Raw genomic sequence first — 20,892 nt, 5'->3', positions numbered from 1 at the left:
GAAGTTGTTCCTCAAGTCTGCAAGTCACTTACCCAGAATATCTTTAGCCTGTACAGGTTCAGTCATCTGCAGAGGTTCTCCACGGCCGGCAGAGTTGACAGCAGAAACTCGGAAGAAGTAGTTAGCGTCTGGCTTTAAGTCATGTACGGTGTATTCGGTCATCTTGACTTCTCCCTTTGAAGTAACCATTGCCCAATCTTCCTCTCCCTCCACAAGTTTCTCCACCATGTAGCTGGTCACCTCACTGCCTCCATTCCACTCTGGCTTGGACCAGCCCAATGTGATAGAGGTCTTTGTGGAATCCATCACCTTCAACTTGCAAGGCTCATCTGGAGCATCTGTAAGTCAAGTGAATTTATAGGCACAGGCGAGCCTTGATTCTCATTTTGGAAGCAGGGTCTTTGATCACTTACCAATAGGATCTGCGGCCTTATAGAAGTCGGATACATCAGAGAATGGTCCTTCTCCGGCCTTGTTAATGGCACAGACACGATACTGGTACTCATTTCCTTCAGTCAGATGGTAAACAGTCTGTTTGTTGTCAGAAACTGGGTCTTTGTAAACTCGGATCCAGCGCAAACTCTTCTTGTCACGTCTCTCCAGGTAGTAGCCAGTAACTGTGCTACCCCCATCCACACCTGGGCTTTCCCATTCTACCACCATGGTAGTCTTGGTGATGATGTTCACCTCAGGTGTATGTGGCTGACCCGGAGTTACTGATGGAAATGCACAAAACAGATGTGTGATGCGTTTGTTTCACGTGATTGGGCAAAGGAGAACAAACAAGAGTTGCTTGATTATTGAACCTAAAGTGAAAATAAGTTTACCAAAAGCATTCTTTGCAACAACAGCCTCTGACTCCAGTGGCACTCCCACGCCAAACTTGTTAACAGCCATGACGCGGAACACGTATTCATTTCCTCGCACCAGTTTGCCGACAGAGATGTACGTCTGCTCGTGCCGCTCTGAAACTGTCGACCAGACCACTCTGCTGGTTTCACGCCTCTCGACAACGTAGTGCGTCACCTTAGAACCTCCAGTGTCACCCTCACATACAGGCTCCCAACGGAAGGTGATTCTGTCTGCTGTAACGAGGGTGAAATTAATGCTGCCGGCTGGGGGTCCGGGTTTGTCTAAGGAAGGATAAAAAAGAACCATGTTTTTACAAAAAGAACTGAGGGATGAGAGGAAACTTTTCAAACGTGAGAAAAGAAAGAAACGTTGTCAAATTACCGAGGATTTCAACCGCAATTGTGGCACTTGCTGAGCCCAAGATATTTTTTATCTTGATCTCATACGAGCCAGTGTGCTGGCGGGTCGCATCCTTGATCAGGATGGCTGACGAGTCGGTTGTGCTTTCCACACACAAGGAAGAAGAAGCTACAAGTTCCTTTCCATTTTTCAGCCACTCGATGCCTGGCTGAGGTTTGGCGATGAATCCTACTCTGATTTTAACTGAAGTTCCAGCTTTGTACTGAACTACATCCAAATACTCTGGAGGAAGGTCAATGGCTGGAGCACCTACCCAACAATATATTGATAACATTTTAAATGTGTGTTGTTGTTTTGTTTTTATGTTTGTTTGTTTTTACACATCTAATCACAGTGATATGAGAAGGAATGAAAATGAGCACTCACCACATGCATCAATACAAGCGACTGGGCCAGCAATAAGAGAAGGGTTACTGACAGACCCGACAGCATTCTTTGTATACACCCTGAACTCATAAGACTCGTCCTGGTTCAGCCCAGACACTGTGAAGCCCATCTCAAGGATATTTGTGAAGTTAGCCTTCACCCATCTGCCACTGGGTGCTTCCCTCCTCTCCACACTATAGCCGGTGATCTTGCTTCCGCCATCGTACGGTGGCCTCTGCCAGGCCAGGCTGACTGAGTTCTTTGTGACTTCGGTGACATGGACATTTGCAGGAGGCTCTGTCGTTGAGAATTTAGGTGTGACAAATTGTATTTGCTAAAGGGAAGGGCCGTCGATAGGAATGACAAGTTCTACTTACCACATGCGTCAATAGCCAGCACTTCTTCAGACGTCTTGCTCATCTTTCCGATACCAGCAGCATTTTCAGCTGCCACCTTGAACTCATAGATGAGACCTGGGCAGATATTGGTGACCCGGAACTGGTTTCCTGGTATTGCTGTTTTATTCATCTTTTGCCAGAGGATACTGCTCCTTTCCTTCATCTGAAGATGATATCCGGTCACGGGACTCCCGCCGTCGCTTACCGGTTCGTTCCAGCATACAGTCAGGTTATCTCTACACACAAAACTAACCCAAGGGGTGGATGGGGGTCCAGGGAAGGCTGGAATAAAAATAGCATACTGTATAATGGTACATTTGAAAGTTGTTTGGTTAACTGTAATAAAACTATGAGGTCACATTGACTTACTGAATGGAAGCTTGATCATAACTGACTTGCTGTCAATGTAGTCGCTGACACCATAGCGGTTCTGAGCCTTAATTCTGAACTGATACTCCTCCCCTTTGGTCAGCTTCATCACCTTCATTTCGCTTCTTGCAATGTTAGTTGACACCTCCGCCCAGGTAGGAGTGCTAGTTTCCCGTTTCATGATGACATAATTGGTGACAGGGCTGCCTCCATCGTATTCTGGAGGAGCCCATTTCAAGTAGACTGTAGTCTCTCCAACCTCTCCAATCTCCACAGGTCCAACAGGGGGTCCAGGTCTATCCAGTACAATGACGTTCATGAATATCTTGGTAGCACCACCGGGGTTTGAAGCGGTTACTTCGTATTTTCCAGCATCGCTTGCCATGCTTTCATTCAGGGTGATAGTTAAGCTGTCAGGAGTGACTTCGGTCAATAGTCTTTTGGATCCCTTGATGACAGCATTGTTCTTGGACAGAGTCACTTTCGGCATTGGCTTGCCAGTCAGTGGAATATCAAAGGTAAGGTTGGCTCCAGCTCTTACATAAACAGTATTCTTGGGGTAGTTCTTCAGATCAAACTCTGGAGCCTCTGTTGAAATTCAAGCAAAACTATGATGAGTAACACAAAGCAAACTTAAAGAAGACAGTATACTGAAAGCAAGCTCCTTCTATGGCAAAAATTTTGTGTTACATACAATATATACTGGAGTTGCAGCAATGTGCATTGTGTGCGGCAGCATCCATACATTCGCAGAGATGTAAGATAAATTACCATGAAGTTCCTTGACGATAACCGGTACGATCATCTCTTTTGGTTCACTTAGTCCAGCATGGTTCTCAGCTCGCACTCTGAAGAAGTACTCTGCACCTTCCCTAAGGCTTTTTATGGTGTGGCTCATGGTCCTCACTGTGGCACACTTGACCCATTTGGTCTGTCCCTTTTCCAGAGCATCAATGAGGTAAGCTTTCACTCTACTACCACCATCATACTCGGGACGTGTCCAGGCAATTGTCACACTGTCTTTAGTGACATTTGCAACTCCGAGTTTCATGGGGACGCTCGGCACCTCTGTGACACCAAAAAAAATGGACCATTGAATGAGTTCTCTTATGTGAACATCATGAAATGAAACGCGATCTGACTGAACCTTACCTGTAATCTTTGTGCCAGCCTTTGCTTCCCGTGGTACTCCCACTCCATGTTCATTCTCTCCGATAACTCTGAAGTAATAGATGGCTCCTTCCAGCAGGTCTTCCACTTTGTAAGTCAATGCATGGCAGTTAGTTGTGACAGAAACCCAGGCCTTTTTACTGGCCTCGCGCTTTTCAATGTGGTAGGCCTTCACTGCATCGCCACCATCGTTCTCAGGCGCTTGCCAAGTGAGGGTTGCGGAGTCCCTGGTTACTGCTGAAACTTTGACATTGACTGGGGGTCCGGGAGAGTCAAGCACCTTGACAACTAAAGGTAATGTTGCTTTTCCTAATGGTGATTCAATACTGACACAGTATTCCCCAGAATCATTTCTTGTTGACTTTTCGATGGTCAGTGAAGTTCTGGAGTTTGTTGAATCAATTGTTCCTCTCGCCTTCAGATCTGTGCCCTCCTTGGCCCATTGCACCGAGGGAACAGGTTTACCATGGAATGAAACATTGAGGGTAAATGCTGTGCCGTGCTGAACCACAAGGACTTTGCGCATCTCAATGTCCACATTGAATGCTGGCTCTACAGTCCTTTCCACTGCTGCAACTGCATCAGAATAGCGACTGCGCACACTGGTTCCAACTTTGTTTATTGCTTTAACACAGAATTCATATTCCATGCCAGATTTGAGTCCAGTAATTGTGAACTCCAAGCTTTTGGTAAGTGGAATGGCCTCAACCCATCTCTTCAGTTCTTCTGGTGACTCTGGTTCTTCCTCTTCCCCTTCTTCATATTCCTCCTCACCTTCCGCCACCAGCGGTACTGGTTTGCGAACGTAGTCCCTGTATTCTACACTATATCCAAGAATAGGAGCACCTCCGTTATCAATAGGTGGTTTCCAAACAATGGACACACTGTCCTTGGTTGAATTCACAATCTTGGGCTTGGATGGAGGAGCTGGAACAGCCAGAGGATCGACTGCTCTAAATGAAGCAGAGGATTCACTTGGAGGGCTCAGACCAGCAGCATTTTCAGCATAAACCCTGAACTCATACTCGCAACCCTTACGCAGTTTTGTTGCTGCTGTGGTACATTCAGTGACGGAATCTTTATTGACACGGATCCAGTGCATGCCGGTCTTCTCGCGGCGCTCGATCACATAGCCTGTGATTGGACTGCCTCCATCACTTATTGGTTTGCACCACACGAGAGTCATTGAATCTCCAGTAATGTCAGTGACATCAACGTTAAGAGGAGCTGTGGCAAAAGTGTATGGATCCGTGATCTTGACAGCCTCACTCTCCAAAGCCTCACCACTTCCAAACTTGTTAATGACCAAAACCCTGAAGATATATTCATTGCCCTTCAGCAGTCCCCTGACAGTAAAGTATGTTTTGGTGACATCGCCCTTCACTAGTGTCCAGGCCAAGCGGCTGGTCTCACGCTTCTCAACAACATAGTGTGTGATCTCAGCACCGCCGGGCTCCTGAGGTGGACCCCATGACAGAGTGCATTCCTCCCCTGTGAGACCCGTAATCTGCAGAGGTCCTGCAGGAGGTCCTGATTTATCCAGAATGACACAATTTATTGGCATGGTCACGGTCCCAGCAATGTTGCGGAGAGTGAGTACATATTGACCAGAGTCTCTTCTGATGCAGTCTTTCACAGTCACTGAGGTACCAGTATCTGTCGAAACAACCTGGATTTTTGCTCGAACCATAATCTCACTGCCGTCTTTGCTCCAGGCAATGACTGGTGCAGGGCGGCCTGCGATGTCAGCATGAATCTTCAAAGTTTCTCCTGCTTTCACAAATATTGTCTCTCTGTATTTCACATCCATCATGACGCGTGGCAGCTCTACATCATCCTTGACAGTGATCGGGCCAGTACTGTCAGACGGTTCACTGAACAATCCCACGGCATTCTTAGCAATGACACGGAAATCATATTGGCTGTCCTCTGTAAGGCCTGTAACATGATAGTGAGTCTCAGGCACATTGGTGAAATTGCACCTTGTCCAGCGACCTTCTGGAAGATCTCTGCTTTCAATGATGTATCCAGACACCTTGGCACCACCATCATACTCTGGTTTGTCCCAAGACAAGGACACAGATGTTCTGCTAATAGCAGTAACAACGGGGGCTCCTGGAGGATCACATGGATCTCTTGCCGCTACCGCTTCGCAGGCCTTGCTGCATTTACCGATGCCAGCAATATTTTCAGCATAGACACGATATTCATACATCATACCCTCTTCTATACCACTGACTTTGTATTCGGAATCCTTGATCATTACTCTGTTCATCTTGGTCCAAAGAATGCTAGCGCGCTCCTTCCGCTCTAGGTGATAGCCAAGAACGGGACTTCCCCCATCATTGACAGGCTCGTTCCAGGTCACCACCATGTAAGACTTGGTAGCAAGCTTAACTGCAGGTGTGGAAGGAGGTCCAGGTTGCTTAAAGGTGTACTGAGCTGTAATTGCAGGAGAATCTAAATGTGCACTCTTTCCATAACGGTTGACTGCATAGATGCGGAATTGGTATTCTGCACCGTGCGTCAGGCGGCCGGCCGTGTAAGCGGTTCTGGCCACACTGCTTGCAGCCATTTGCCACTCTTGTGTGTTGGTATCTCTCTTCTCAACAATATAGTTACTTATGGAGCAGCCGCCATCGTATTCTGGTGGAGACCAGTAAAGTGTGATGCTGTCAGCGGTCACAGCGCCCACCTTAATGCTCGTCGGTGGACTTGGTTTATCCAGGACAACTATGCTTAGATGTGACGTTACTGTTCCCGCAGTATTGGCCAGGGTGATCTCATACTTGCCAACATGATCCCGAGCAGCCTGCTTAATAAGAATCTTGGATGAGGTTGCCGTGTTTAAAATTGTAACCGAAGAAGTTTGCTTCACAGGAAGACCATCCCTCTTCCATGAGACAACAGGCTTAGGTCTGCCTCTCACTGGAACCTCAACAGTCAGGTCATCTCCGGCCTTCACGCTGTATGTTGTGAATAACAAGTTGACAGATGGCTCAATTGCCACATCCTTTGCAATCACGGGCAAACCAAGCTCCTTGGGCTCACTCTTTCCCTTTTCGTTGATTGCAACAACTCTGAATAGGTAGCTTTCGTTGGGAGTCAGGTTAGGAATGGTTGCCTCTAGTACCTTGACTGTGCAAGCTGTACCCCATTTTTCACCACGCTTGGGCTTGAATTCCACATTGTAGCAGATGACTTTACTACCACCATCGTGTGCAGGTTTGTCCCATGAGAGTGAAACGCTGGTTTTAGTCACATCAACAAGAGTTACATTGCTTGGTGGCAGGGGCACTTCAGACACTTTAATTTCTTTGGTTTCAACCATCAGTCCTTGGCCATATTTATTAACAGCACAAACCCTGAAGTAGAAAATGCCACCCTCGGGCAACTCTTCAATCTTGAATGTGTTGGCTATGCAGTTGCTTGTTACAGTAGTGTAGGCTTTCCGGACAGACTCTCTCTTCTCAACGATGTAGTTGGTGATTTTAGACCCACCGTCGGTGAGTGGTGTATCCCAGACAAGCGTTACGGAATCCTTTTTGAGATCCTTCACAGTGAAATTCTGCGGTGCACTTGGCGTATCCAAAATTCTCACCGAGACAATTGCAGACTTTGAACCACTGCTGTTCTCCAAGGTGAGTGAGTATTTGCCACTGTCCCAGCGGTTAACATTGTCAATTACAATCATGGTGTACGAGCTGGTGGTGTCAATTGCAGCCCGAGCTGTGAGAGTACCGTCAAGTTTTTCCCATTTTACAGTAGGTTCTGGCCTTCCTCTGATGGTTACAAACAGACGCAAAGTACCACCAGCACGTACAGATACTACCTTTCTGAGGTCAGCATCAAGCTCAATCTCCGGTGCTTCGACCCTATCCACAGCAACCACCGTGCCGTGGGCATAAGCAGCCTCACCCACTCCCTCTGAATTGATGGCACAGACGCGGAACTGATATTCCTGTAATTCTTTTAAATCTGTGATGGTAAGTTTAGTAGCCTGGATGCCAGAAGGTGGCGTGCATACAGTCCACTCTTTTTCGACGGGTGTGTCTACTGCCGGGGCGACTTCTACCTCCTCTGTTGATTGTGGTACTGGTGTATGCTCTCGCATTTCAACTATGTAGCCCTTGATATAGGTGCCGCCATCAAACTCAGGCTTGCCCCAAGAAAGAGAGACGGATGACTTTGTGTAGTCTATTACTCTGGGATGGTGTGGGGGTCCTGGAGGTTTTGTGGCATCACAGGCTCTATAAAGTAGGGACACTTCACTGGAGTCTCCCATTCCAGCCTCATTCTCAGCTGCAACGCGGAACTCGTAAAAGTGATCAGTCATCAGTCCTGTCACTTTGAAGTGAGTGTCTGTCAGTTTTTGTCTGTTGCATTTTGTCCATCGGACACTGTCCTTGTCTCGTTTTTCTAGGTGATAGCCTTCAATATCTGCCCCGCCAGTCTCTTCTGGAGCTGACCACGACAGAACTATTGAATCTTTCGTGATCTGACTTGCCTCTGGTGTTCCAGGAGCACTCGGGGGTTTGTATGGATTGCGTGCAATGATGGGCTCACTCTCAAGATAATCACCAATACCGTATTTGTTAACAGCCCTGACTCGTAAAATGTATTCATTCCCTGCAAGCAGGTTTGTTAGCTTGTAATACTGAGTCTGGATATTGGCAGCGGCCACTGTCCAGGATAAGCTGCTGGTCTCCCGCTTCTCCAGGATATAGTGAGTGATATTAGCACCCCCGTCCAGGGATGGCTCTGACCAGGCGAGGTTGCATCTGTCCGCCATGATTCCCGTTACCTTCAAGGGTCCTGTGGGTTTTCCGGGTTTGTCAAGGACTTTGACTGTGATTGGGAAGGCTTTTGTTCCACCAAGGTTTTTGAGCACAAGTTCATAGTGCCCACTGTCCAATTTGGTCACATCCTTGATAGTCATGGCAGCACGTTTTTGAGTGTTTTTCACTTCAATGCGCAGAGCTTTGTCCATATCCTTGCCTTCCTTGAGCCAGACCACATCAGGAAGTGGTTTCCCGTGGATGTCAGCATCAAGAGTTAAATGTTCTCCAGCATTGACAACAATAACATCTTTGTACTTGGGGTCCATTGAGGCCCTTGGTGGCTCTATTTCATCAGTAGCAGTTATTGGTCCAGAGCTGTCAGATGGATCGCTGAAGACGCCAGCTGCATTTCTGGCAATGACCCTGAATTCGTATTGCTCATTTTCGGCTAGGCCGCTGATCTTATATTCAGTGTCCATGATATTTGTAAAGTTTTCTCTAACCCAACGCTTATCGGGGGAGGCAAGGTCTTTCTTTTCAACAATATAGCCATTGACTTTGCTGCCGCCATCATACTGAGGCTTTGTCCAACTGATAATGATGAAGTTTTTAGAAATGGTGACAGCCTCTGGAGCACCAGGCGGGTCACATGGATCACGAGCAACAAAGGACTCAGAGACTTTACTGCATCTGCCGACGCCAACAATATTTTCAGCATAAACTCTAAACTCGTATCCGAATCCTTCTTCGAGATTACAGATCTTGAACTGAGTATCAGTGATGAGTATTTTGTTCAGTTTGTTCCACAGGATACTGCTCCTCTCTTTGCTCTCCAGATGGTATCCGATAACAGCACTTCCACCGTCATTGACTGGCTCATTCCATTCAATGATCATCATCTCCTTAGTTGCAGATTTGATATATGGTGTTCCAGGGGGGCCTGGTGGCTTGTATGGGTACTGGACAACAATAGCCTTGGAGTCTAGAGGAGGACCTTTTCCATATCGGTTTTCAGCAATGACCCTGAACTGGTATTCCACACCTGTCGTCAGCTTGGTCACTTTGAAAGCTGTCCTAGCTAGCTGTGTGATGACCGATTGCCACGTATTGCCTGTTGTCTCTCGCTTTTCTACAATATAATGCTTCACCTGGCATCCGCCCTTGTACTCTGGAGGTTCCCATGAGAGGTGGACAAAAGTGTTGCTCACCTCAACAACTTTAAGTGGACCGCTTGGTGGACCAGGCTTGTCGAGAATAATGATGTCCATGTTGTCAGTAAATGTTCCCACAGTATTGCTCACTGTAACTGAATATTTTCCAAAGTCTTCCTTGCACGCTTCAGTTATCTGAATCCCGGTTGTTGTAAGAGTATTCACCACGTTGACTCTGGAGGTCACCTTCAGGAGCTGACCATCCTTTGTCCAGGTGACTTTAGGTTTGGGCCTGCCAAGTACAGGGAACGTCAAGGTCAGGTCTTTTCCTGCCAACACACTGTAAGTGTTGAACTGCATCTTAATGCTTGGATCCAAGGTCATGTCACTGGCAACAACGGGTGCTGCAAGTGCCTTTGGCTCACTCTTTCCCTTCTCATTATAAGCAACAATACGGAACAGATATTCCGTACCACTGGTGAGGCCCGTGACAGTGCCCTCGCATGTCTTTGTATTTGTGGCGACACCCCACTTATCTGTACCCTTAGGCTGCATCTCAATGAGGTAGCCACCAATCCTGCTCCCGCCATCATGCTCAGGTTTTTCCCAGGCCAGTGACACGCTGGCTTTGGTGACATCGACGAGAGAGATGTTTCCGACAGGAAGTGGTACCTCGGACACCTTTGACGCTGTCTTTGTTTCAATTGCTTGGCCAACGCCATACTCATTCTCAGCCATGACTCTGAAGTAATACATAGCACCCTCAATCAAATTCTCAACCTTGAATGTTGTCTTTGTGGATTTGGTCGAGACATTTGCATAAGCCTTCCTGGTTGACTCACGCTTGTCAATGACATAGTTCTTAATTTTAGAACCCCCATCTATTAGTGGTGCATCCCAGACAAGAGTGACCGAGTCCTTCCTAACATCTTTCACAACAAGGTTCTGTGGGGCTCCTGGTGTATCAAGGACTTTAACAGTAACAAACTCAGACACAGACCCACTGCTGTTGGTCAGGGTTAAAGTGTATTTTCCTGAATCACATCTGTCACAAGAGTCAATGGACAGCTGTGTGAAGACGAGACTCTTTTCAACCACTGCCTTTTCTGTCAGATTTTTCTCATCCTTAAGCCACTTAATCTCAGGTGTTGGTCTGCCCTTGAATGGAATACGGATCCTAACCGATCCACCGGCCTTCACAGTTATTCCCTTTCTCAGCTCAGAATCCAAGTGAATCTGTGGTGGCTCATGCCTTTCTTCTGGTTTGGCAGTTCCCGAGAGAATGGCGGGCTCACCAACTCCAAGTTTGTTCAGAGCGCACACCTGGATCTTATATTCCTGACCCTCTGTCAGTTTGGGGATCTCATATTTGTTAACACGCAAGCCGGTGGGGGGAGTAACCATGGTCCATTCTTCTTCCTCAGCCTTGCAGACTTCAACAATATATCCTTGAATGGTGCTACCACCATCAGACAGTGGCTTGCCCCACAACACCGTGATGGAGCTCCGTGTGGAGTCAACGACGTTGACATATGCAGGGGACCCAGGTTTGAACTTGGGATTGCAGGCCTTGTAGTAAGAGCTTGGTAGACTGTGCTCTCCAAAGCCAACAACGTTCTCAGCAGCCACTCTGAACTCGTACTCGTGGCCGGTGGTTAGGCCCGTTACTCTGAAGGAAAGGTCAGTGACATTCTGTCTGTTGCATCTGGTCCATTTAAGTCCCGCTCTGTCCTTCTTTTCAACTACATAATTTGAAATTTCACTGCCACCATCAGACTCTGGGGCAGTCCAAGTAACTGTCATGCTATCTTGAGTAATGTTGGTTACATCTTCAATGTGAGGCGGACCAGGAAGGACAAAAGGAGTCTTCATAACCACTGCACAAGACTCCAGGGGGCTGCTCATGCCATAATTGTTGACCGCCATAACACGGAACATGTACTCATTGCTTTCCAACAAGTTGGTGACTTTGTAACATGTGGTGGTGCAGCTGGAAGAAACTAAAGTCCAAGCTAGACGGCTCGTCTCTCTCCTTTCAATGATGTAATGCGTAATGGGATTTCCACCATCGTGTAAAGGAGCACCCCACACTAATGAGCATCTATCCTCAGCTACCCCAGCAATGTGAAGGGGTCCCTCGCAGGGGCTGGGTTTGTCCAAGACCACCACTTTGAATGGTACAGTTTCAGTACCTGCCTCGTTTGTTAGCTGGAGCATGTACATTCCGCTGTCAATTCTCACAGAGTCCTTAATGACTATCAGTGCATGATTTTCTGTATTTTTTAACTCAAGCCTGAGTGTATTTTCGATTGGAACATCATCCTTGAACCACTGCATTGCTGGGAGTGGTTTGCCACGAACATCTGCATCCAGTTTGAACGACTCTCCCGCATTGACGACAATGGTCTTGGTGAATGCAGGGTCAATGGAGAATTTAGGCGCCTCGATCCTGTCGCTCGCAGTGACCGGTCCACTGTTGTACGATGGCTTGCTGATGGTGCCAACAGCATTTTTGGCCATTACTCTAAAGTCGTACTGGGAATTTTCCGTTAAGCCAGTGGCAGCAAACTGGGTCTCAATCACATTAGTGAAGTTTGCCCTCACCCAACGGCCTTCGGGCAAGTCACGCCTTTCCACAAGGTAGCCAGTTATATTACTGCCACCATCATATTCCGGTTTTGTCCACTGGATAACAATGGTATCCTTGGTCACATGGATAGCTTCTGGTGTACCAGGAGGATCGCATGGGTCTCTAGCCACGCAACCTTCTGAAACCTTACTGCACCGTCCAATGCTGACGATATTTTCAGCGTACACCCGGTATTCATATTCAATGCCTTCCTCTAAGGGGTGGCTCTTGTAATTAGGCTCACGAATGAGTGTCTTATTTATTTTGACCCACAGAATACTATTCCTCTCCTTTCTTTCGAGATGGTAGCCGAGGACCGGACTGCCTCCGTCCGAGATGGGTTCGTGCCACTCCACAATCTGGTGATCTCTTGAGAGTGAGGAGATGAAAGGTGTGCCTGGTGGGCCGGGTTCTCTATATGGGTACTGAGCAACAACAGCAGATGAATCAAGGCCATGACTCTTCCCGTACCGGTTCTGAGCAATGATCCTGAACTGGTACTCGGCTCCAGTCTTCAGTCTGGGGACTTTGATTGTGGTTCTGGCACAGTTATTATTGACATTTTCCCACGTTGTTGATACAGTATCCCTTTTCTGCACAATGTAGTTTGAAATCTGACAACCACCATTGTGTTTTGGTGGCTCCCATGAAATAGTCACACTCTGCGTTGTGATTTCATCAAATCTCACTGGGCCAGATGGGGGTCCAGGCTTGTCAAGTACTATGACTTCAATAGTGGCTTCTTTCTTTCCAGCAGAGTTAGTGGCAGTAATGCTGTACATGCCTCCATCGTCACCTGCTGCCTCCTTAATGCTCAGACTTGTATGAGTCTGGGTGTTGTGAATGTTCACTCGGGTTGTGAACTTCAGAGGTGCTCCATCTTTGGTCCAAGCTATTGTTGGTTTGGGGCGTCCAAAGATTGGCACTTCAATTATTAGATCTTTACCTACATGGACACTGTAGCTGCTAAAAGTCGGTCGAACATCGGGCTCAAACATCAAGTTCTTCGTAATGACGTGACCAGAAAGGACTTTGGGGTCACTTTTCCCCTTGTCATTTATTGCTGTAACTCGGAACAGGTATTCCGCCCCTGGGTTCAGATTGGAAACGGTTGTCTCCATTGTTTTGTATGTGTTAACACCAGACCACTTCTCTTGGCCCTTAAGCTGTACCTCAAGCAAGTACTGGATGACTCTGCTGCCACCATCATATTCTGGATGTTCCCAGGCCAAAGAGATGCTCGTATTTGTTTGATCTGTAACAGTCAAGCTCCTGGGAGCTTGCGGCACATCTGAAACCTTAAGTGGGTCAGCAGTTACTGCGGGCAGACCAATCCCGTGTGCATTCTCAGCAAGAACTCTGAAATAATAACTGCAACCCTCCTGGAGTGGCTCAATCTTCCATGAAAGAGCATGGCAATTTGTTACCACGGCAGCATACGTTTTGCGGGTAGTCTCTCTCTTTTCCACAATATAGTTTTTGATTTTGAAACCACCGTCTAATAGAGGTACTTCCCAAGTAAGTGTCACAGACTGATTTGTAATTTCTTTCACTGTCAGATTTACAGGAGCACTCGGTGTGTCGAGAACTCGAACGACAACAAATGCAGATTTAGTTCCACTAGAATTCTCAGCAGTGATGGTGTATTTCCCACTATCAGCTCTGCTCATCTGGTCAATCACGAGGGCTGTGTAACTGCTGGTCACTTCAACTTGAGCCTTGTCCTTAAGTGGAGCACCATCTTTGTCCCACTTGATGCTAGGAGTGGGTCTTCCCTTGATTGGAATAAAGAGGCGAAGTGAAAGTCCAGCCTTTATTGTCACAATCTTTCTCAGTTCTGGGTCAATGTCAAGGTCCGGTTCGTCTGCTCTGTCCTGGGCAACCACTGCTCCAGCAACATCGGCATGCTCGCCAACCCCAACCTTGTTGCAAGCACACACTCTAAATTTGTAAGCCTGATTTTCTTTAAGGTTTGCAACTTCAAATTTTGTCTTCTTGACACCTGTTGGTGGTGTGCACATGATCCAATCCTCTGCAGGTGCATCTGTGGCAGGCACCTCTGCAGCCTCACCAGCTGCGACTTGCTGGGTGGAAGTGCAGCACTCGATGATGTATCCCTGGATCTCTGAGCCACCGTCAAAGAGAGGTTTGCTCCATGACAGAAATACTGAAGATCTGGTTGTGTCTGTAACTCTCGGGTTTTGTGGCGGACCAGGCCTGAAGACCGGGTCGAGGGCTTTGTAGTATACCGTTAGAGAAGTAGGCTCACCGACACCCACAGAGTTCTCTGCTGAAACCCTGAATTCATAACTGTGGCTTTCCAGGAGACCTGTGACCTTGAAAGTCAAGTCTAACACGGCTTGCCTGTTGCATCTCGTCCACCGTACACCTTCTTTGTCATGCTTTTCAACGATATATGTGGTGATAGGACTGCCTCCAATCTCAGTGGGAGCTTCCCATGTGAGCACCATTGAATCCTTTTTCACATCTGTGATCTCCAAGCCTTTGGGTGATCCAGGGGTTGTGTAAGGATCTTTTATTATTACTGGCTCGGATGCAAGTGGTGCACTATTACCAAACTCATTTACAGCTTGGACTCTGAAGATGTACTCATTGCCTTCCAGAAGCTTTGTCACCTTGTGGCAGGTGTTTGGCACTTTTTGATCCACAATAGTCCAGACCAGTCTACTGGTTTCCCTCCTTTCCACGATGTAGTGAGATATTTTGCTACCGCCGTCTTGTATCGGTGCTCGCCATGAAAGACAGCATTGGTCTTTTGTTATATCTGTTACAGTAAGAGGTCCTTGTGGTTCTCCAGGTTTATCCAAAATGACCACATTCACCTGTAAAGCCTTTTCTCCTCCCGGATTTTTCAGTAGGAGAGTATAGGCACCTCCGTCAGAAAGTTTAGCTTCCTTTATAGTGACACAGGCATGGGTCGCTGTGTTCTTAATCTCTCTGTGGATCGTGTTTCCCAGCTCCTGCTCTCCTTTCAACCAAGTTATAGAGGGCAATGGCTTGCCGTGGACATCTGCATCGATTTTAAAATTGTCTCCTGCTTTTACCACAATAGTCTGCGTGTACTCGGGGTCAATGCTGACACGAGGGGGCTCAATCTCATCCCTGGCGGTGATGGGGCCAGTGCTGTAAGAGGGGAGACTGAAGACACCTGAAGCATTTCTCGCAATAACGCGGAACTCATACTGTTTATCCTGCACGAGGCCAGTTGCAACATATTCTGTCTCTATGACATTAGTGAAGTTAGCCTTCAACCAACGGCCTTCGGGGAGCTCCTTCTTTTCCACCATGTAGCCTGTAATCTTGGCACCACCATCGTACTCTGGCTTTGTCCAAGTGAGGTGAACCGAATCCCTCGTAATCCTCGTTGCCTCAGGTGTACCTGGAGGGTCACAAGGATCTCTGGCGACGTGACCTTCGGACACTTTGCTGACTTTGCCGATGCCCACAATGTTTTCAGCATAAACTCTGTACTCATATTCCATTCCTGGTTCCAGGCCCGTGGTTTTGAAGGTTTGGTCTTTAATAAGAGATTTGTTCAGTTTGACCCAGAGGATGCTGGTTCTTTCCTTGCGCTCTAGATGGTAGCCCAAGATAGCACTGCCTCCATCATTTACAGGTTCATTCCATGCCACCACCATGCTGTCCTTTGTGCATCCAGCAATGGAGGGTGTTCCTGGTGGTCCTGGAAGCTTGTATGGATACTGAGCTACAATAGACTCTGATTGAAGAGCCGGGCCTTTCCCATATCTGTTTTCCGCTGTGATTCTAAATTGATATTCTGAGCCAGTCTTCAGTCGGCCTGCTTTAACTTTGGTCCTTGCAAGTTTTGGCGACACGATCATCCAGGTAGTTGTGGACGTGTCTCTCTTCTCCACGATATAGTTTTTGATTGTACATCCGCCATCATACTCTGGTGGGTTCCAGGAAATGGTCACACTGTCAGAAGTGACCTCTTCAACCTTAACTGGACCACCTGGCTGACCAGGTTTGTCCAGGACAACAATGCTGATGTCTGCTGTTGCCTCCCCTGCTGTGTTGCCAACTGTAACATGATATTGGCCAAAGTCATCTTTGGATGCCTCTTTTATGCTGAGGTTCAACATTGCTTCTGTTGCACCAAAGTTTACTCTAGTTGTTCTCTTAAGTGGCTGCCCATCTTTGAGCCAGGAGACAGCTGCTTTGGGACGGGCTACAAACGGAACCTCGACTGTCAGGTCTTCTCCTGCCAACACACTGTATGTTTTGAACAACATTTTGACAGCGGGTGAAATGACAAGATCTTTCACAATGACAGGCACGCCTATCTGCCGAGGGTCACTTGTTCCCTTCTCGTTTCTTGCTGCGACACGGAACATGTATTCTTCACCTGCGTTGAGGCCACCAACAGTAGCTTCTGTTTCTTTAACAATCACAGCCTGTGTCCATTTATCTACACCTTTAGGTTGGACCTCCACAACGTAACAGCCGACTCTGCTTCCACCATCATGCTCTGGCTTCTCCCACGAGAGTGTAACACTATTCTTAGTAACGTCCTTCAGACTGATTTTGCCAGGAGGTTGGGGTTTCTCAGACACTTTAATTGATTCACCAGTCTCAATGGGCAGGCCAATGCCATATTCATTCTCTGCTAAAACTCTGAAGTAATAGTTGCATCCTTCGAGGAGCTGCTCGACAGTAAAGGTGGTGTGATGGCACATGGTGCTGACCGTGGCGTAAGCCTTTCTTGTGGACTCACGCTTTTCAACAATGTAGTTCTTAATCTTAACTGCACCATTGTTTGCTGGTGGATCCCAAGTTAGTGTGACAGACTGTTTTGTTACACCGGCAATCTTCAGATTCTGTGGAGCACTTGGAGTGTCAAGTACTCTGACTTGGACTGTTGCTGTCTTAGAGCCAGAACTGTTCTCAACTGTGAGGTTATACTTTCCAGTGTCAAATCTGTTGACATTTCCAATGACAAGGGACGTGTATGATGTTGTGGTGTCAATAGTGGCTCTCTCGACAGGTTCACCGTCCTCCTTGGTCCACTTCGCCTGGGGAGCGGGTCTGCCTCTGATAGGAACAAACAGTCTAAGTGTGCAGCAAGCTCGCAGAGTGACCACTTTGCAGAGTTCTGCGTCCAAATCAAGCTCTGGGGGCAGGAGTCTGTCCTCAGCCTTGGCGTTGCCAGGTATGGATGCAGGCTCACCAATTCCTTCGCCATTAATAGCAGAGATGTTGATTTTATACTCCTGACCCTCTGTCAAATTGACAATTGTGAACGAGGTAGAAAGTAGGCCTTCCTTGGGGGTCACAATTGTCCACTCCTCCTCCTTTTCAGATGCAATGCAGTACTCAACAATATAACCAGTGATGTCAGAGCCTCCATCATAGGCCGGTTTGTTCCAGGCCACAGTAACAGATGACTTGGTTGTATCCAGGATTCTGGGGTTGCACGGAGGGCCAGGTTTGTACAATGCGTCACTAGCCTTATAGAATGGACTGGAGAGGCTTGGTGCACTGAGACCAGCAGCATTCTCCGCAATGATCCTGAATTCATATTCATGTCCAACAACAAGACCTGTTACCTTGAATTGCAGATCTTTGACCTTCCTCTTGTTGCACTTGACCCAGCGGAGGCCTAGCCGGTCTTTCCTTTCAATGTTGTAGTTTGTGATTGGTGTTCCACCATCACTCTTTGGCACCTGCCACATAACGACCATTGAATCTTTGGTGACAGCAGTGACCTCGGGATTCTCAGGCACATCCGGAACCTTGTATGGATTTTCGGCAATAATGGGCTCCGAATCAAGAGGTTCACCATTTCCATATTTGTTGACCGCCATAACTCTGAAGATGTACTCATTTCCTTTAAGAAGCTTAGTCACCTTATGTTCTGTAACCTGCAGGTCTGAAGCAACATTGGTCCAAACCAGTCTGCTTGATTCCCGCTTCTCAATGATGTATCCTTCAATCTTGGCACCACCGTCATCTAGAGGCGGGGCCCATTTCAGTAAACAATTGTCAGCTGTGACATTTGACACCGCAAGAGGTCCAACTGGTGGGCCGGGTCTATCCAGTACTTTCACTCTAAAGATGTGCTTAGCGAAGCCACCAACATTTGTGGCAGTCAAAACAAATTCTCCCCCATCTGCTCTTATGGAGTCTTTGTTGCTCAGGGTAGTTGTCAGTTCACTGAATTTAACGTCCAGTTTCAAAGTGTTCTCAACGTCTTTCTCATTCTTGGTCCAAACCATGGATGGGGTTGGTTGACCAGCAATGTCAGCTTCAAGCTTGAAGGACTCTCCTGCCTTCAGAAGAAGTACGTCCTTAAAGATGGCATCCACCATGATGCGTGGCTCAATGATGCTATCCTTGCATGCAATGGGGTCCGAGGGGTTAGATGGTGCACTCACAGCTCCTGCTGAGTTTCTTGCCATGACACGGAACTCATAAGATGCATCTTGAGTCAAGCCACTCACGGTGAATGTTGTCTCAATTATGTTAGTAAAGTTTGCTCTGATCCATCGACCAGCGGGGAGTTCTCTCTTCTCCACCATGTAGCCAGTGATTTTGAATCCGCCATCATACTTGGGCTTTGTCCACTTAATGGTGATAACATTTTTTGTAACAAAAACAGGCAATGGCTGACCTGGGGGATCCACAGGGTCCAAGGCCATGATTGGTTCGGAAGCTTTGCTGGGCTTGCCAATTCCAGCCATGTTTTCTGCCGTAACGCGGAACTCATAGGCGGCTCCATCTTCAAGCCCATTAGATTTCAGCACATTTCCTTTCACAAGGCCCTTGCTGATTTTTTGCCACATGATGCTACTTCGTTCTTTTCTCTCGACGTGGTATCCAATGACTTCATTTCCACCATCAGTCACAGGTTCATTCCAGCCAACTGTTATGGAGTCTTTGGTGAACGCCACAACATAGGGTGTACCAGGCGGCCCGGGAACTTTGAATGGATATGCAGCCACTACTGACTCAGAGGTTATGGGAGGTCCTACGCCATATCGGTTCTTTGCCTTAACTCTGAACTGGTACTCAGAGCCAGTCGTTAAACGTGTGGCTTTAAACATGGTGCGAATGGCCGTGGAAGTTAGCTCTGTCCAAGTCTGGGTGGTGGTGTCTCTGATCTCAACCACGTAATTGTTAATTGGAACACCCCCATCGTTCTCTGGAGCATCCCATGCAAAAATACAGTAGGTACGCGAGATTTCAATAATTGTAATCGGTCCTTTGGGTGGCCCCGGGACATCGTGCACTCTGACAAAGATGTTGTCAGTCACAGAACCAACAATGTTCTTTCCGGTCATGGTGTACACTCCGCTGTCTGCTCTGCTGCATTCATTGATGGTGAGGATAACAGTCGCAGGAGTCGTCTCCACGTTAGTCCTCTGGGTGAGCTTCAAGGCAGCTCCATCCTTCTGCCAGGTGACCACTGGCCGGGGACGCCCCATCACAGGAATCTCAACCTTGATGTCCTCTCCGGCTTTAGCAATAACAGTAGACTGACATACACCACGCAGATCAAACTCTGGCGGGGAGGTCGAATCCTTGACAACGATAGGCTTGCTCTCGCGTGGAGCACTTCTTCCCGAGCGGTTGACTGCCATCACACGGAAGGTGTATTCTTCATTCTCATTGAGATTCTTCACAGTGAAGTCCATGTTCTTGAGGCTTGTTACATGGGCCCATTGATCAGTTCCTCTCTTCAGGGCTTCAAGGACATATCCCGTCAGCCTGCTTCCACCATCATGCTTGGGTTTGGTCCAGGCCAGGCTCACACTGTTCTTGGTGATATCAGTGGGGATTATGCTTTCAGGAGGACTTGGTGCCTGGGAGGCACGAATAGGATCTGGAGTTTCAACTGCTTCACCAACACCAAATTCGTTCTCAGCAGACACCCTGAAGTAGTACTCGCAGCCTTCACCCAGATCACCGATCTTGACTGAAGTTGTTGGACAGTTTGTGACAACAGTGGCAAAAGCCTTGCGCGTTGATTCTCTCTTCTCAATAATGTAATTTGTGATTTTGGCGCCACCATCGATGAGAGGCATCTCCCAACGAAGGACAATTGATTCTTTATCTATTTGGACTGGTTTTAGGTTGAGAGGTGGCCCGGGTGAGTCCAGAACCCTTACATGAATATTTGCTGTCTTTTTTCCAGCAGCATTTTCGAGGATAAGCTCGTATTTACCGCCATCGATCCGTGTGCTTTCAGGAATGATCAGCATTGTAAATGACTCTGTGCTGTCAATGACGGCACGAGGTACAGGACCGCCCTCTTTGGTCCATGTTACTGTCGGCGTAGGGCGCCCCTTGATGGGCACAAAGAGGCGAATGGAACAACCGGCTCTGACAACAAGAGTTTTCCTCAGCTCAATGTCCAATTCCAAATCAGGTGCAGCTGCATGCTCCACTACTTCAACCAGTTCCTCAGTTTGAGCGGGTTTACCTGTGCCCTTAGCATTTACTGCACTAATTCTGAAGTGGTATTTGCTTGTGTTTTCCAGCCCCGGAACGACAAACTCTGTGATTCTAAGCATAGACGACGGTGTGTCCTTAATCCACTCCTCTGTTCCTTCTTTTCTGTGCTCAATCACATAGCCAGTGATATCTAGCCCACCGTTATCCAATGGTTTTCCCCAGTTAAGAGTGGCAGTGGTCTTGGTCGTATCTGTAACCCTTGGATTTACTGGCGGTCCAGGAACATCTGCAAAAAGCCATAAAGTCTGCTTTTACTACAC

General features: G+C 47.5%; 1 protein-coding gene across 1 annotated transcript in view; it reads right to left on the bottom strand.

Moving 5' to 3' along the window:
* The window catches only part of ttn.1 (titin, tandem duplicate 1), a 150,545-nt gene that overhangs the window by 25,099 nt on the left and 104,554 nt on the right, over nucleotides 1–20,892 (bottom strand). The window contains exons 165-173 of the mRNA XM_077537616.1: nucleotides 3,558–20,858; nucleotides 3,177–3,473; nucleotides 2,406–2,993; nucleotides 2,016–2,318; nucleotides 1,639–1,935; nucleotides 1,234–1,521; nucleotides 828–1,133; nucleotides 414–716; nucleotides 33–338 (exon numbers count right to left, since the gene is read on the bottom strand). Of these exons, the coding sequence (XP_077393742.1) occupies nucleotides 33–338; nucleotides 414–716; nucleotides 828–1,133; nucleotides 1,234–1,521; nucleotides 1,639–1,935; nucleotides 2,016–2,318; nucleotides 2,406–2,993; nucleotides 3,177–3,473; nucleotides 3,558–20,858 (19,989 nt within the window). The remainder of the gene's footprint in view (nucleotides 1–32; nucleotides 339–413; nucleotides 717–827; nucleotides 1,134–1,233; nucleotides 1,522–1,638; nucleotides 1,936–2,015; nucleotides 2,319–2,405; nucleotides 2,994–3,176; nucleotides 3,474–3,557; nucleotides 20,859–20,892) is intronic.

The sequence above is a fragment of the Festucalex cinctus genome, chromosome 11 (genome assembly GCF_051991245.1).
Source record: "Festucalex cinctus isolate MCC-2025b chromosome 11, RoL_Fcin_1.0, whole genome shotgun sequence".
NCBI classification, from domain to species: domain Eukaryota; kingdom Metazoa; phylum Chordata; class Actinopteri; order Syngnathiformes; family Syngnathidae; genus Festucalex; species Festucalex cinctus.
Note: the sequence above shows the minus strand (reverse complement) of the source record. Positions and strands in the feature narration are given on the sequence as shown.